This window comes from Hyla sarda, chromosome 3, assembly GCF_029499605.1.
Source record: "Hyla sarda isolate aHylSar1 chromosome 3, aHylSar1.hap1, whole genome shotgun sequence".
NCBI lineage: Eukaryota > Metazoa > Chordata > Amphibia > Anura > Hylidae > Hyla > Hyla sarda.
The window spans coordinates 297,364,174-297,382,134 of NC_079191.1; the positions used below are offsets into that span (position 1 = coordinate 297,364,174).

Genomic DNA, 17,961 nt, shown 5'->3' on the forward strand with positions numbered 1-17,961 from the left:
CTATCACCTACTATCCCTCCTAGATGTTTTATTAATCAACTAAATGGCACTCTAAGATCCCTCTACTGACAGGATAAACCTCTTAGATTCAGTCAGGCTCTTGTCCAGGCGCCAAAGCAGCAAGATGGGTTGGCAGCTCCTAATATACATAACTACTTCCTTGCTTCTCAGCCTGGTGGATTGACCTGAATCTTTCTAATGTTGCTACTGCCCTGTTCGGGGCTCTCATGGGCTCGTATGAAAGTCTTACTAGCATGCTGTACAGGTATTCTTCCTCCTCTTCTTAACTGGGTCCTATTAAAACTCTGGTTGCGGTTTGGTCTCTGGTGTCTGGGTGCTTCCCACAACCGGTCGTCTCTCCTATAACACCTATGTGGGCGAATGTACATATAACTCACCTTCGGGAGCTAGAGGCTGGTTTCTGGGGCACCCATAGAGTAAAGTTTGCTGTTCATTTGTTTGGGGAGGACCAATCATTCCTGTCCTTTTCTGAAATGTGGGCCCGCTTTCATGCCCTAAATATTTTACGAGGATTGGATGGTTGGTTGGTTCTTGAGGCCTCAACAGATACTCCTGGGCCCTTATCTCAGCCCATGTAGCTCTGCATTTAGGGGGGGGGGGGTTGCTACTATTGTTGCTGTTTTTGCTGTCTGCTGCTCCCCTGTGGCATGTTACAGTGGGGAAAAAAGTATTTAGTCAGCCCTCAATTGTGCAGATTCTCCCTCTTAAAAAGATGAGAGAGGCCTGTCATTTTCATCATAGGTACACTTCAACTATGAGAGACAGAATGGGGGAAAGAATACAGAAAATCACATTGTAGGATTTCTAATGAATTAACTGGTAAATTTGTAAATTCTGTAGAAATATATATATTAGGGCTCAGGGTTTAAGACAACTGGACAGGTTGTGTTTCAAGTAATATTTAAATTTATTGATTGTATATAATATGACAATTGAATATTAGATAAAATGTAAATAGCAGCAACTGCGTCTCACAGGGCCCTTGTGTAGGCGCAACACCAACTATTAAGAATTATAGCATATGTATAGTACAGTATATAAAATATAAAAATATACTTGTAAAAATTTTTAAAAAATATAAAATAAGAATATAGAGACCACCATAAACATATATATAGAGAGGGATCTGGGTGGGAGAGTCTTAGTCCATCCTCTATGGTAAATAATCTCCTCTCATAAAAAAGTCCTGCTCATATAGACCGATTCTGGTATTGTGGTAACCAATGGCAACCATAAGGTTAGTAACCCGTAGCAACCGTTCAGATGAGTCCGGCTATTTAAGCACTTCAACGTTTAAGTAGAAGATATACTTGCTATTTGTAGACAATATTCAACATAAACAGCTAGTGTGCAGTCACTGTTAATATGCATGCATATTTGTATGATACTTTGTATCTCACCGCTCCCGGACACTGATGCGCTGAACTTCACGGGGATGCTGCGATCTCCTCCTGTTGCGCTGTGTATTCCCACAGTGTGTTAGCACTGAGTAGCTGTCTTGGTAAGCGGCAGCATCACCGGAGACTCGGCCGTCTCCCACAGTGGTGATGTTGGTAGATGGTGGGTTGCGGGTGGTGTTGTTGCAGCGTCCCCTCAATACCTATTGAGACCACCAGTATATTTGCCCTGCTTAAGTCAATAGCAGTCCGATACCGGACAATAAACTGTCAATCACCCGACACCCGGTGAAGGAGACATCCGCGCCTCGCTGCCACGAGGACGCCACCGGCACATGTACGTGCGCATCCGCAGAACCGCTGCGACAACACCACCCGCAAGGTACAGTGGTAATAATGGGAGATTTTAACTATCCAGATATAGATTGGGGTCCGGGGTTGGCTAAAACTACAAAGGGGCGACAATTCCTAAATTTATTGCAGGATAATTTTATGGGCCAGTTTGTGGAGGACCCAACAAGAAGTGATGCCTTGTTGGATCTGATCATTTCCAACAACGCAGAGCTGGTTGGTAATGTAACTGTGCGGGAAAACCTTGGGAATAGCGACCACAATATAGTTACTTTTGACTTAAAATGTAGAAAACAAAGACAGGCGGGGAAGGCAAAAACATATAACTTTAAAAAGGCAAATTTCCCTGGGCTGAGATCTGCACTACAGGACATAGACTGGGGGGAGGTGTTCTCAAATACTGATACAGAAGGTAAATGGGACATCTTTAAATCAACTCTAAATAACTATACAGCTAAATATATACCAAAGGGGAACAAATATAAACGATTAAAACTAAATCCTACATGGCTGACACATGATGTTAAAAGAGCAATAAACAACAAAAAAATAGCCTTCAAAAAATACAAATCTGATGGGTCAGCTATAACATTTAAACAGTACAAGGAGCTTAATAGAATCTGTAAAAATGTAATAAAAACAGCAAAAATTCAAGATGAGAGACAGGTGGCCAAAGAAAGCAAAACTAATCCTAAATATTTTTTTAGACATATAAATGCAAAAAAACCAAGGACAGAGCATGTAGGACCCCTTAATAATGATAATGGGGAGGTTGTCACAGGCGATCAAGAGAAGGCGGAGCTACTGAATGGGTTCTTTAGTTCTGTATACACTATGGAAGAAGGAGCTGACATTGGCCAGGTCAGTGCTGGTAACACATCATGTAATGTACTGAACTGGCTTAATGTAGAGATGGTACAAGGTAAGTTAAGTGATATAAATGTAAGCAAATCCCCAGGACCGGATGGACTACACCCAAGAGTTCTTAGAGAGGTAAGTTCAGTAATATCTGTACCCCTGTTCATGATATTTAGAGATTCTCTGGTGTCTGGTATTGTGCCAAGGGACTGGCGCAAGGCGAATGTGGTGCCAATCTTCAAAAAGGGCTCTAGGTCTTCCCCAGGAAACTATAGACCGGTAAGTTTAACGTGCATTGTGGGTAAATTGTTTGAAGGACTTATAAGGGATTACATACAGGAATACATAGGGGATAATTGTATTAGAAGTGATAGCCAGCATGGGTTTACTAAGGATAGAAATTGTCAAACCAATCTAATTTGCTTTTATGAAGAGGTGAGTAGAAGCCTTGACAGAGGAATGGCTGTGGATATAGTGTTTCTGGATTTTGCTAAAGCATTTGATACTGTCCCTCATAGACGTCTGACAGGTAAGTTAAGGTCTTTGGGTTTGGAAATTTTAGTTTGTAACTGGATTGAACACTGGCTCATGGATCGTACCCAGAGAGTGGTGGTCAATGATTCGTACTCTGATTGGTCCCCGGTTATTAGTGGTGTACCCCAAGGTTCTGTACTGGGCCCGCTGTTTAATTTATTTATTAATGATATAGAGGATGGTATTAACAGCTCTGTTTCTATCTTTGCAGATGACACCAAGCTTCGTAGCACAGTACAGTCTATAGAGGATGTGCATAAGTTACAAGATGACTTGGATAGACTAAGTGTCTGGGCATCCACTTGGCAAATGAGGTTCAATGTGGATAAATGTAAAGTTATGCATCTGGGTACTAATAACCTGCATGCATCGTATGTCTTAGGGGGGATTAAACTGGCAGAGTCACTGGTAGAGAAGGATCTGGGTGTACTTGTAGATCACAGACTACAGAATAGCATGCAATGTCAGGCTGCTGCTTCCAAAGCCGGCAGGATATTGTCATGTATCAAAAGAGGCATGGACTCAAGGGACAGGGACATAATACTCCCCCTTTATAAATCATTGGTACGGCCTTACCTGGAATATGCTGTTCAGTTTTGGGCACCTGTCCATAAAAGGGACACTGCGGAGTTGGAAAGGGTGCAGAGACGCGCGACTAAACTAATATGGGGAATGGAACATCTTAGCTATGAGGAGCGATTAAAGGAGTTACAATTGTTTAGTCTTGAGAAGAGACGTTTAAGGGGGGATATGATAAACGTATATAAGTATATTAATGGCCCATACAAAAAATATGGAGAAAAACTGTTCCAGGTTAAACCCCCCCAAAGGACGAGGGGGCACTCCCTCCGTCTGGAGAAGAAAAAGTTTAGTCTAAAGGGGCGACACGCCTTCTTTACCATGAGAACTGTGAACTTATGGAACAGTCTACCTCAGGAACTGGTCACAGCAGGAACAATTAACAGCTTTAAAACAGGATTAGATACATTCCTGGAACAAAATAAGATTAATGCTTATGAAGAAATATAAAATCTCATCCCTTCCCCAATATCGCGCCACACCCCTACCCCTTAATTCCCTGGTTGAACTTGATGGACATATGTCTTTTTTCGACCGTACTAACTATGTAACTATGTAACTATGTAACCCACCATCTACCAACATCACCACTGTGGGAGACGGCCGAGTCTCCGGTGATGCTGCCGCTTACCAAGACAGCTACTCAGTGCTAACACACTGTGGGAATACACAGCGCAACAGGAGGAGATCGCAGCATCCCCGTGAAGTTCAGCGCATCAGTGTCCGGGAGCGGTGAGATACAAAGTATCATACAAATATGCATGCATATTAACAGTGACTGCACACTAGCTGTTTCTGTTGAATATTGTCTACAAATAGCAAGTATATCTTCTACTTAAACGTTGAAGTGCTTAAATAGCCGGACTCATCTGAACGGTTGCTACGGGTTACTAACCTTATGGTTGCCATTGGTTACCACAATACCAGAATCGGTCTATATGAGCAGGACTTTTTTATGAGAGGAGATTATTTACCATAGAGGATGGACTAAGACTCTCCCACCCAGATCCCTCTCTATATATATGTTTATGGTGGTCTCTATATTCTTATTTTATATTTTTTATAATTTTTTACAAGTATATTTTTATATTTTATATACTGTACTATACATATGCTATAGTTCTTAATAGTTGGTGCTGCGCCTACACAAGGGCCCTGTGAGACGCAGTTGCTGCTATTTACATTTTATCTAATATTCAATTGTCACATTATATACAATCAATAAATTTAACTATTACTTGAAACACAACCTGTCCAGTTGTCTTAAACCCTGAGCCCTAATATATATATTTCTACAGACAAACTACAATCTGACACCTTGGGTATAAGTGTCTAATTAGGTAGCCCGGGTTTATTTGGTGGGTAGTCAGACAAGAGCCTCTCCAACTCAATATTATAAATTAATATATTATTAATTTGTAAATTCCTCGGTAAAAAAATTATTTGGTCACCTACAAACAAGCAAAATTTCTGGCTCTCACAAACCTGTAACTTTTTCTTTAAGAGTCTCCTCTGTCCTCCACTCATTACTAGAGATGAACGAACTTACAGTAAATTCGATTTGTCACAAACTTCTCGGCTCGGCAGTTGATGACTTTTCCTGCATAAATTAGTTCAGCTTTCAGGTGCTCCCGTGGGCTGGAAAAGGTGGATACAGTCCTAGGAGACTCTTTCCTAGGACTGTATCCACCTTTTCCAGCCCACCGGAGCACCTGAAGTCTGAACTCATTTACGCAGGATAAGTCATCAACTGCCGAGCCAAGAAGTTTGTGACGAATCGAATTTACTGTAAGTTCGCTAATCTCTACTCATTACCTGTATTAATGGCACCTGTTTAAGCTTGTTATCAGTATAAAAAACACCTGTCCACAACAGTCACACTCCAAACTACACTATGGCCAAGACCAAAGAGCTGTTGAAGGACACCAGAAACAAAATTGTACACCTGCACCAGGCTGAGAAGGCTGAATCTGCAATAGACAAGCAGCTTGGTGTGAAGAGATCAACTGTGGGAGCAATTATTAGAAAATGGAAGACATACAAGACCACTGATAATGTCCCTCAATCTGGGGCTCCATGCAAGATCTCATCCCATGATGTCAAAATGATCACAAGAACGGTGAGCAAAAATCCCAGAACCACACGGGGACCTAGTGAATGACCTGCATAGAGCTGGGACCAAAGTAACAAAGGCTACCATAAGTAACACACTACGCCGCCAGGTACTCAAATCATGCAGTGCAAGACGTGTCTCCCTGCTTAAGCCAGTACACTCCCGGGTCTGAAGTTTGCTAGAGAGCATTTGGATTATTCAGAAGAGGATTGGGAGAATGTCATATGTTCAGATAAAAAAACTCAACTCGTCCTGTTTGGAAGAGAAAGAATGCTGAGTTTCATCCAAAGAACACCATACCTACTGTGAAGCATGGGGGTGGAAATATCATGCTTTGGGGCTGTTTTTCAGCAAAGGGACCAGGACGACTGATCTCTGTAAAGGAAAGAAAGAATGGAGCCATGTATCGTGAGATTTTGAGTGAAAAACTCCTTCCATCCGCAAGAGCATTGAAGACGAAAAGTGGTTGGGTATTTCAGCATCCCGATACCATTTTTATAAGACCGAGTACGAGTACCGATACTTTAATTCTAGTACTCGCCGATACCAAGTATGAGTACTTTTATTCTAAAGGGAATCTGACAGCATGGTGACTCGGTTTCTGGCGCTGCTTACCGTATGATATGTGGGTTCCTTGTTGTGTACAATGGAGGCGGCTGCTGTAGTATGAGCCAAGATTTCTCTCTTCTCCATTGGACAGAACAAGAATTTGCATTGGCGGCGAAACCGATGACCGATGATCACATGGTGAGCAGCGGTAGAAACCGGGTGACCTGCACTATCTACCTATAAATTGAAGTTAGTACAGGTGACTCTGTAAGATTGCCTTTAATAGTAGGTAGTATCCCCTTCTAAGTAGTATAGATAGTTGCAGACATTAGACAGCAGCCCACCCTGTAGACCACAGCCCCCCTGCAGACATTTGTATCAGCCATCCTGTAGCCAGCAGGACCCCCGCCCCTTTTAGCCAGCAGGACCCCCCCCCCCCCTTTTAGCCAGCAAGACCCCCTTTTAGCCAGCAGGACCTCCCTTTTAGCCAGCAGGACCTCCCTTTTAGCCAGCAGGACCTCCCTTTTAGCCAGCAGGACCTCCCTTTTAGCCAGCAGGACCTCCCTTTTAGCCAGCAGGACCTCCCTTTTAGCCAGCAGAGGGCTGCCTGTCGCCGCTCCACTGTCCCTTTACTGCAGCTGCTCCGTTCTGCTGTCTGACTCATGTGGTCTTATGGAGGAGAATATGACATACACGTCACTCTGCTTCCTCCGTAGCGTTACGCTGGGCGCAGGGGAGGAGGTGGAGTGTCGTGAGTGTCACATGCTCCTCCATAAGACCACATGATTCAGACAGCAGAACGGAGCAGCGGCAGTAAAGGGGACGGCGGAACAGGGCCAAATTTTGATTTATCTAAATCCCTTTTTTTCCCCATTTTATTTTTAGGTGAATACTCCTGCATGGACTCCTGTCAAACTTCTTTCTGTCTGTAACGGAGATGGATGTGGATCCTCTAACCTGTGTAGCTGATGACGCATCGGGGAGCGGAATCTAAGGTGCCGCTGGTCTTCCCCAGAGCCCACCGCAAGGCAGGATGGGCTTACTGAGGCAGGTGACACCCAGGTCGCTACCCCCGCCACAGCTCGATAACACAGGTAGCTGGGCAAGACGAGGTACTGAAGGATAAGGCAGTAGGGTAGTCAAACGAAGCAGGTAAAAGCCAACAAAGGTTTGATAATGCAGATGCAATGCATGTCACAGCACAGCAGACAGTTGTCCATTACCTAGTTGTCATGCCTGATGAAGCAGCCTGCTGTGCTGCAAAACACGTTGCACCTTGGGAAGTATCTTTATTGGCTTTTACCTTCCGTGTGGTTCGTTCAGCTCTGGATGTACCCACCACTCTCTGAAGCAAGTTTATCTATTCATTAATTATCTTTGTCACCCTCATCCATTTTCGCTAGGTGGAAGGCCTGCAGCCCGATTGGCTATTTTTCTATGCTGCGCCATGGTTGTGTATGTGCCCTTGTTTTATATTATAACTTCACTGAATATACTACGCTTTGGAACGCTCCTTTCTATTCTTATAGCTAATTAATGGTATGAGAGGATTATAGTACCAGGGCAAGTTATGAAGCTTGAGGTTATTTCATTTGGAAAAAAGATGTCTTCGTGGCGATTTGATTACCATGTACAAATATATTAATGACCAATACAAAGATCTTTCAGGTGATCTTTTAATACCTAGGCCAGACAGGTATTCTTAACTCTAAGAACAGTAACACAATGGAACTCTGTTACATGATTTTGTGATGGTTGACTGAAACAAGTTCAAAGGAGACCTGGATGTTTTTCTGGAAAAATATACTATTATAAGTTATGGATACTAGATTTATGGGGGTAGTGCATTGATCCAGACCTTTATTCAGAATGTTATATTGAAGTCAGGAAGAAATGTTTCCTCTGTTATGGGGCAATTGACATCAGTCTCATTGGGGGATTATTGCCTTCCTCTGGATCAACACAGTATGGTTTAAGACTGAGCTTGATGGACTCATCTTTTCTTTTCTTTTTTTTACCTTACAAACTATGTAGCTAAAAACCCAATATAAATATTATTTCTAAACTCTAAGTATTCATAACAAAACTTGAGTGTATATACTTACAGCATAACCACCATCTTTAAATATTAGTTCATTGTTAATATCCGAAAGGCTTAGAAGTTTTCTGTTCATAATAAAATGTTGAAATGTGACAGCTTCAACATATTCTTGAATTCCTACATAAAACAGGGAAACAATTAAATAGTACATCATATCTAGTGTAATTGATTACACATAACTCATTATTGCTTCACATATACATTTGTGAAAACTGGTGGTAAAAAAATATTAAATCATATGAAGCTTCTTAGTTCCTAATGACCAAATAAGACAATAAATTGAATATTAGGGTATACACACACATCTAAATACATGACAGAAATTTTGAGAGCGTCATTGGATTTTTCTCACGTATATGCACCCTTCTGACTTCTGACTATCTACAAGGAATCTGTACATTTACACTGCTGTACTTAAAGGGATACTCCGCCCTAGAAATCTTAGCCCCTATTCAAAGGATAGGGGAGAAGATGTCTGATCACGGGGGTCCCTCTGCTGGGGGCACATGTAATCTCTCCTGCAGCACCCCAAGTCATCACTGCACGGAGCTAAGTTTGCTCTGTGCGTGATGACTCATGATACAAAGGCCGGAGTATCGTGACGTCATGCTCTGCCCCCTCAATGCAAGTCTATGGGAGAGAGCATGACGGCCCCACGCCCCCTCCCATAGGCTTGCATTGACGGGCGTCACGAGGGGGGCAGAGCCACTACGTCACGATACTCCGGCCCCTGTATCATGAGTCATCACGCATGAAGCAAACTTAGCTCCGTGAAGTGATGACTCGAGGCAGTGAAGTGATGACCCCCGCGATCAGACATCTTATCCCCTATCCTTTGGATATGGGATAAGATATCTAGGGCGGAGTACCCTTTTAAAGTAAAAAAGTATAGTAGAGTGGATTGTGTGAGGTAACAAATCTCAGATAAACTTGTAGCATTTGAAGTACAATTAAACATATAAAAGTATACATTGTGTATTAGCATATACACAACAAAATCCATTCACGGTAAAACTATGAAATAAATCATATATAAAGGTTCAATAGGACTTATTTCAACACCTACCACATGAACGGTTGTACTATATATATATATATATATATATATATATATATATATATATGACAAACAACAGAAAAATATAATTATGGATACTAGTAATATCTGAACAATGCAGGTTAAGGTACATAAGTAATCCCTATGGGGTGTAAGTATGTCAAAGTAGAGTATCTAAAATTAACAAGTTAAAAGAAGATGTAATGAACAGTCACTATGCTAAAGACATAAGGCTCTTATTAAAGCGTTACTGTCGTTAAAAGCTACTTTTTTTCATTTAAGACTCACAAATGTGTAGATGCAGAAAGTGCAGGCACTGCTAACCTCCCAAATATGGGTGGGTTCACACTACGTTTTCTCCCATACGGGAGCGCATACGGCAGGGGGGAGCTAAAACCTTGCGCTCCCGTATGTCACCGTATGCGCTCCCGTATGTCATTCATTTCAATGAGCCGGCCGGAGTGAAACGTTCGGTCCGGTCGGCTCATTTTTGCGCCGTATGCGCTTTTACAACCGGACCTAAAACTGTGGTCAACCACGGTTTTAGGTCCGGTTGTAAAAGCGCATACGGCGCAAAAATGAGCCGACCGGACCGTACACTCCCCTTCTAGTGACGTGGAACACAGGTGAGTGAAAATTGGATACAAGTAGAACAGTAAAGTTCAGTGCAAATACATACATATATATATATATATGCACACACACATATATATGTATACACACACACACACATACTGTATATATATATATATATATATATACACTACTTGAAAATCTATACGCAATGTTATAGAAAGACTCCCATATCTATTCTAAAAAACTAAAAAAGGGGGGCTCACCTATTTAATTATACTGGGTGCTACTCAGTGAAAGGGAAATAGACCATGTAAAAGAGAAAGAAAAAGAAATTCACTGCAATAAGTAGCACACCAAAAAATCATACTCCAAGAATTTTTATTATGCTCAAAAAATTATTAAATAGCAGAACAATGTATTTCACACACATTACTCAGTACAAAAGGGGTTTAAAAACATCTAAAAAACTGACTCAAAAGAGCCAGTGCACAACCTAGGAGAGGGGCCATGAACCCCCTCACCTAAAGACACCCGTCCTCAATACACAATAATACAATGTAAAATAGCCTCCACAGTACTGGAGCCTGCCAGCCCACTTGCTCAATAAATAATAAAGAATGCACAATGAAAGTTATAATTTGTGTTCATTAGAAACACTATAATCTCAATACTTGCGCAGTATGGACAAGAAGCAAGCGTCCCAGACCGGAGTGAGGCAATATGGAATCCACAATGCAAAGACAGAGGACGGGGTCACAAACTACCCCACGCGTTCCGTCGCCTAAATGGCAACTTCCTCAAGGGTGTTGTGCCATCAAAGGAATACAACATTTATATACTGAGTAGTAAATTGGCCATACCTTTCAGATGGGAGATGTTTGGTAATCTGTGCACGCCAAGGCCACTTCCGGCCTTGCACGTCACTTCCATGCGTCCGTGCGTGTCAGTCTACGCCCAGCTGGAACGCAGAGTGACATGCACTACATCATATCAACTGCGTCTGCAATTGCGCGCAGTGGATATGATGTAGTGCATGTCACTCTGCGTTCCAGATGGGCGTAGACTGACACGCACGGACGCATGGAAGTGACGTGCAAGGTCGGAAGTGGCCTTGGCGTGCACAGATTACCAAACATCTCCCATCTGAAAGGTATGGCCAATTTACTACTCAGTATATAAATGTTGTCTTCCTTTGATGGCACAACACCCTTGAGGAAGTTGCCATTTAGGCGACGGAATGCGTGGGGTAGTTTGTGACCCTGTCCTCTGTCTTTGCATTGTGGATTCCATATTGCCTCACTCCGGTCTGGGACGCTTGCTTCTTGTCCATACTGCGCAAGTATTGAGATTATAGTGTTTCTAATGAACACAAATTATAACTTTCATTGTGCATTCTTTATTATTTATTGAGCAAGTGGGCTGGCAGGCTCCAGTACTGTGGAGGCTATTTTACATTGTATTATTGTGTATTGAGGACGGGTGTCTTTAGGTGAGGGGGTTCATGGCCCCTCTCCTAGGTTGTGCACTGGCTCTTTTGAGTCAGTTTTTTTGATGTTTTTAAACCCCTTTTGTACTGAGTAATGTGTGTGCAATACATTGTTCTGCTATTTAATAATTTTTTGAGCATAATAAAAATTCTTGGAGTATGATTTTTTGGTGTGCTACTTATTGCAGTGAATTTCTTTTTCTTTCTCTTTTACATGTCCCATATCTATTCTGTCATTCAATCCTGCATTTTCTTGTGCTTGTGTTCGCAGGATCCATCTGTGTTCTAGTTCTCGCAGTCTCCTGATATTATCTTGACCTTCTTGTATAATGAGTTTCTGTAAACTGATAAACATAAGTTTCTTTGTGTATTTAGCATTTTGTACAGTATTAACTCCTTAACGACGCAGGACGTATATTTACGTCCTGCGACGACTCCCGCGTCATATCGGGTCAGTCCCGGCGACCATCAATGGCCTGGACCCGCGGCTAATACAGGACATCACTGATCCGGCGTGTCTGAAGTGAAACTGAAAGTATCCTGGCAGCTCAGTCAGGCTGTTCGGGACCGAACGGCTTACAGGATCCGTACCTGCCTCCTCGGTGTCCGATCGGCGAATGACTGCTCCGTGCCTGAGATCCAGGCCGGAGCAGTCAAGCGCCGATAACACTGATTAATAGCATGTTAAAACATGCCAGTGATCAGTGTAAAAGATCAGTGTGTGCCTTGTTATAGCCCCTTATGGGAGCTATAACACTGCAAAAAATAAAAAAGGTGAAAAAAAAAGTGTTAATAAATGTGATTTAACCCATCCCCTAATAAAAGTTTGAATCACCCCCTTTTCCCACAAAAAAAACAACTGTGTAAATAAAAACAAGCATATGTGGTATCGCCGCGTGCGTAAATGTCTGAACTATAAAAATATATCGTTAATTAAAGTGCACGGTCAATGGCGTAGACGTAAAGAAGATTCCAAAGTCCAAAATAGCGTATTTTTGGTAACTTTTTATACCATTAAAAAATTAATAAAAAATGATCAAAAAGTCAGATCAAAACAAAAACGGTACCTATAAAAACTTCATATCACGGCGCAAAAAAGTTAGCCCTCAAACCGGGGCGGAAAAATAAAAAAATTATAGGGGTCAGAAGAGAATATTTTTAACCCCTTAAGGACGCAGGACGTACTCAAACGGCCCCTTTTCCGAGTCCTTAAGGACTCAGGACATTTGAGACGGTGCCCGATGCCTGCTGAAATCGTTCAGCAGGCATCGCGGCATATCGCCCAGGGGGGTCATGATGACCCCCCATGTCGGCGATCGCAGCGCATCGCTCGTCAATTCAGACGAGCGATGCGCTGCGATTCCATTCCCCGCCGCTCGCCGGACGGGGATCGGAGCCGGATGTCTGCTGATTTCAATATACCGGCCTATAACTACTTACCGGCGTTCTGCAGCGGTTCCGGGTCATCAAGGTCACGTGTGACCCTGTGACCCGGATATAGATGATGAATGGTGGTGTAATATACACCACCAATCATCATCAGTGTTGTACTGGGGGCTGGCATTGTTGCCACCGCCCCCACTACAGTGTGATTGGGTGGCCAAAGTGGCCACACCAATCACAGTGTAATGGGAGGGGATGGTGGGGGCTGGGAGCATGTTGCTCCCTTCTGCCCGCCATTTCACAGAGATCTGGTGAGCAGGACAGAGCCCTGTGCTGCCCACCATCCCCTCAGTAAAAAAAAAGTGCCCCTTGCCCCCTTTCTGTGGCCCCTTGGCACAGAAATCCCCAGGGATAGCTTTAGATTAGGTAGGGACAGGTTAGGGTAAAAAAAAAAGTCTTTTTTTTCCCCAGCGTACCTCAGTGGGTGTCCGTAGCACCTTTAGCTGCGTGACCCCGGCCCTGCTGGGTCGCTGCGGTCTGCCGCCAGCATATTTTTTTGGCGCAGATAAGTGTGTGTGCGGACCCTCTTAGTTATAAAAGAGCGGTCCGCCACCGTTTGTTAAAGCCCACCCGCAGCTGATCAGTCCCGTAGTACTGATCAGCGTTTTTTTTTGTGGTGCCGGTGCTTTTTTCCGGGTTTTCTAGCGCTTTTTTGCACCCATAGGCGGTCCGTGCCACCAGTAGCAGGCGTGTACTGTGTGGACGGACCGTACCTGTGTGTGCAGCCTGTCCCACCGCTGTCGGTGATTTATCACTGATCAGCGTTTTTTTGGGGTTCAGGCGGGGTTAAGCATTTTTTCGGGGTTAAGCGTTTTTTTTATTTTATTTTTCGGGTTCTTTGTGTGGGGTCTGTGTACAAGCCACCAGCCACTGTTCTGGGCTGAGTGGCCGGACCCCCCACTGACTTCTGCGCCCCCTGCCGCCACAAGCGCTAATCAGTGAGCACACTACTGATTAGATAAACACTTTTTTTGGGCGTAGGGCTTTTTTTGCGCTAGAAGTCCCCCTTTTTTTTTTTTTTTTTAAGTCCCCTTTTTTATATATATTTTTTTTCTGTTAGGGCGGGTTAGTTTAGTTAGGTTAGGGCGGGTTAGGGAGGTAGTATCGCACCACACCACACGCAGCACATACACAAATAAAGTTTTTCCCCCCACACACACACCCCCGTATCCACATTAGAGTAGGGAAATGGCCCGCAGAGAATTTTCGGCGGAGGAGGCATATGCCATACTTGCCTCCGACTCTGAAAGCATCTCAGAGGACGATGAAGACCCCACCTTCCTTATTTCATCGTCCTCCTCATCATCTAGTTCAGATGATGAGCCACCATGAGCCATCAATTTCAACAAAGTTTCACTCCTTCTATTCTGAGTATTGTAGTACGTCCACAGAGCAATTTACATCAACATATGGGGTATTCTTTTTTCTCAGACGAAGTTGTTCTACCAATTTTGGGGGCCTTTTGCCCTATTACCCAATGTGAAAATGAAACATTTGGGGTAACACTATCAATATGGACTCAAGGGACAGGGACATAATACTCCCCCTTTATAAATCATTGGTACGGCCTTACCTGGAATATGCTGTTCAGTTTTGGGCACCTGTCCATAAAAGGGACACTGCGGAGTTGGAAAGGGTGCAGAGACGCGCGACTAAACTAATATGGGGCATGGAACATCTTAGCTATGAGGAGCGATTAAAGGAGTTACAATTGTTTAGTCTTGAGAAGAGACGTTTAAGGGGGGATATGATAAACGTATATAAGTATATTAATGGCCCATACAAAAAATATGGAGAAAAACTGTTCCAGGTTAAACCCCCCCAAAGGACGAGGGGGCACTATCTCCGTCTGGAGAAGAAAAAGTTTAGTCTCAAGGGGCGACACGCCTTCTTTACCATGAGAACTGTGAACTTATGGAACAGTCTACCTCAGGAACTGGTCACAGCAGGAACAATTAACAGCTTTAAAACAGGATTAGATACATTCCTGGAACAAAATAAGATTAATGCTTATGAAGAAATATAAAATCTCATCCCTTCCCCAATATCGCGCCACACCCCTACCCCTTAATTCCCTGGTTGAACTTGATGGACATATGTCTTTTTTCGACCGTACTAACTATGTAACTATGTAACTATGTAATATAGTGCAAAAAAAAAAAAAATTTTCACTTTTACGGCCCACTGTTCAAAAAACCTGTGAGGTGTAAGTACTCACTGTAACACTGTTCTAGTTTCCAAAAGGTAATGCCATGTGTTTTTTTTTTTTTTACTAACCTGGCACCATAGGGGCATCCTAAATGCGGCATGCATACCCCTAAATGCGTGGTATTTTCTGCTTTAACCCTTTGTAAAAATGTGAAATTTTGGGGAAACCAAGCATTTTAGGTAAAAATTATTATTTTTTTACATATGCCAAAGTCGGCTTTAGGGGTTTCCTAAATGCGGCATGCCCCCATTTTTTTTTTTTTACATATGCAAAAGTCGTGAAACCCCTGTGGAGTATGAAGGTTCACTTTACCCCTTGTTACCTTCCCCAAGGGGTCTAGTTTCCAAAATGGTATGCCATGTGTTTTTTTTTTTTTTGCTGTCCTGGCACCATAGGGGCTTCCTAAGAGCAAAATTTGCTTCCAAAAAGCCAAATGTGGCTATTTCTCTTCTGAGACCTGTAGTGTGCCAGCAGAGCACTTTTCACCCCCATATGGGGTGTTTTCTGAATCAGGAGAAATTGGGTTTCAAATTTTGGGGGGTATTTTCTGCTTTAACCCTTTGTAAAAATGTGAAATTTTTGGGAAACCAAGTATTTTAGGCAATTTTTTTTTTTTTTACATATGCAAAAGTCGTGAAACCCCTGTGGGGTATTAAGGTTCACTTTACCCCTTGTTACGTTCCCCAAGGGGTCTAGTTTCCAAAATGGTATGCCATGTGTTTTTTTTTTTTTTGCTGTCCTGACACCATAGGGGCTTCCTAAATGCGGCATGTCCCCAGAGCAAAATTTGCTTCCAAAAAGCCAAATGTGACTTCTTCTCTTCTGAGACCTGTAGTGCGCCAGCAGAGCACTTTTCACCCCCATATGGGGTGTTTTCTGAATCTGCAGAAATTGGGCTTCAAATTTTTTTTACATTTGCAAAAGTCATGAAACACCTGTGGGGTATTAAGGCTCACTTTATCCCATGTTACATTCCCCGAGGGGTCTAGTTTCCAAAATGGTATGCCATGTGTTTTTTTTTTTTTGATGTTTTGACATCCTAGGGGCTTCCTAAAGATGACATGCCCCCCAAAAACCATTTCAGAAAAATTTTCTCTCCAAAATCCCCTTGTCGGTCCTTCCCTTCTGTGCCCTCTGCTGCGCCCTCCGAACACTTTACATAGACATATGAGGTATGTGCTTACTCAAGAGAAATTGGGCTACAAATACAAGTAAAAATTTTCTCCTTTTACCACTTGCAAAAATTCAAAAATTGGGTCTACAAGAACATGCGAGTGTAAAAAATGAAGAGTTTGAATTTTTTCCTTCACTTTGCTGCTATTCCTGCGAAACACCTAAAGGGTTAAAACACTGACAATGTCATTTTGAATACTTTGGGGGGGGGGGGTGCAGTTTTTATAATGGGGTCATTTGTGGGGTATTTCTAATATGAAGACCCTACAAATCCTCTTCAAAACTGAACTGGTCCCTTAAAAATATTGAGTTTGAAAATTTTGTGAAAAATTGGAAAATTGCTGCTGAACTTTGAAGCCCTCTGGTGTCTTCCAAAAGTAAAAACTCATACATTTTATTATGCAAACATAAAGTAGACATATTGTATATGTGAACCAAAAATTTTTTTATTTTGAATATCCATTTTCCTTACAGAGAGCTTCAAAATTAGAAAAATGCTAAATTTTCATTTTTTTCATCAAATGTTGGGATTTTTCACCAAGAAAGGATGCAAGTTACCATAAAATTGTACCACTATGTTAAAGTAGAATATGTCACAAAAAAACAATCTGGGAATCAGAATGATAAGTAAAGTTATTAATGTTTAAAGTGACAGTGGTCAGAATTGCAAAAGGGCTAAGTCCTTAAAGGGGTATTCCAGTGGTGAAAAACTTATCCCCTATCCTAAGGATAGGGGATAAGTTTGAGATCGCAGGGGGTCCGACCGCTGGGGCCCCCTGCGATCTCTCTGTACAGGGGCCACGCTCTCCGGCCAGATAGCAGGTGTCGACCCCCGCACGAAGCGGCGGCTGACACGCCCCCTCAAAGCATCGCTATGGCAGAGTCGGAGATTGCCGAAGGCAGCACTCCGGCTCTGCCATAGAGTTGTATTGAGGGGGCGTGTCGGCCGCCGCTCCGTGCGCGGGCTGTCGGGGCCCCGTACAGGAGATCGCGGGGGGCCCCAGCGGACAGACCCCCCACGATCTGCAACTTATCCCCTATCCTTAGGATAGGGGATAAGTTGGTTACCACTTGTTCACTACTGGACTACTCCTTTAAGGGGTTAAACGTATACATTTTCCTGCATGTAGCTATGATTTTTTCCAGAAGTACCACAAAATCAAACATATATAAGTAGGGAATCATTTTAACCCATTAAGGACCAGGCCAGTTTTCACTGTAGGAGCATTTTTTGCACATCTGACCCCTGTCACTTTAAGCATTAATAACTCTGGGATGCTTTTACCTTTCATTCTGATTCCGAGAATGTTTATTCCTGATATATTTAACTTTATGTTAGTGGTAAAATTTTGTCGATACTTGCATAATTTCTTGGTGAAAAATTCCAAAATTTGATGACATTTTTTTCCATTTTTCTAACTTTGAAGCTCTCTGCTTGTAAGGAAAATAGACATTCCAAATAAATTATCTTTTGATTCACAAATACAATGTGTCTATTTTATGTTGGCATCATA

The 17,961-nt window shown here is 42.6% G+C and overlaps 1 protein-coding gene across 5 annotated transcripts in view; it reads right to left on the bottom strand.

Moving 5' to 3' along the window:
* Positions 1-17,961, bottom strand: part of TSNAX (translin associated factor X) — a 278,657-nt gene that overhangs the window by 78,091 nt on the left and 182,605 nt on the right. For 4 of the 5 annotated variants that reach the window (XR_008891422.1, XM_056566931.1, XM_056566929.1 and 1 more), the window contains exon 5: positions 8,508-8,620. Coding sequence is in view for 4 of the 5 variants with exons in the window: in XM_056566931.1 (XP_056422906.1) it covers positions 8,508-8,620 (113 nt within the window). In the remaining variant the exon portion in view is untranslated. Of the gene's footprint in view, positions 1-6,165; positions 6,229-8,507; positions 8,621-17,961 lie in introns of those variants that run through there. The other variant, XM_056566932.1, reaches the window with a different exon arrangement.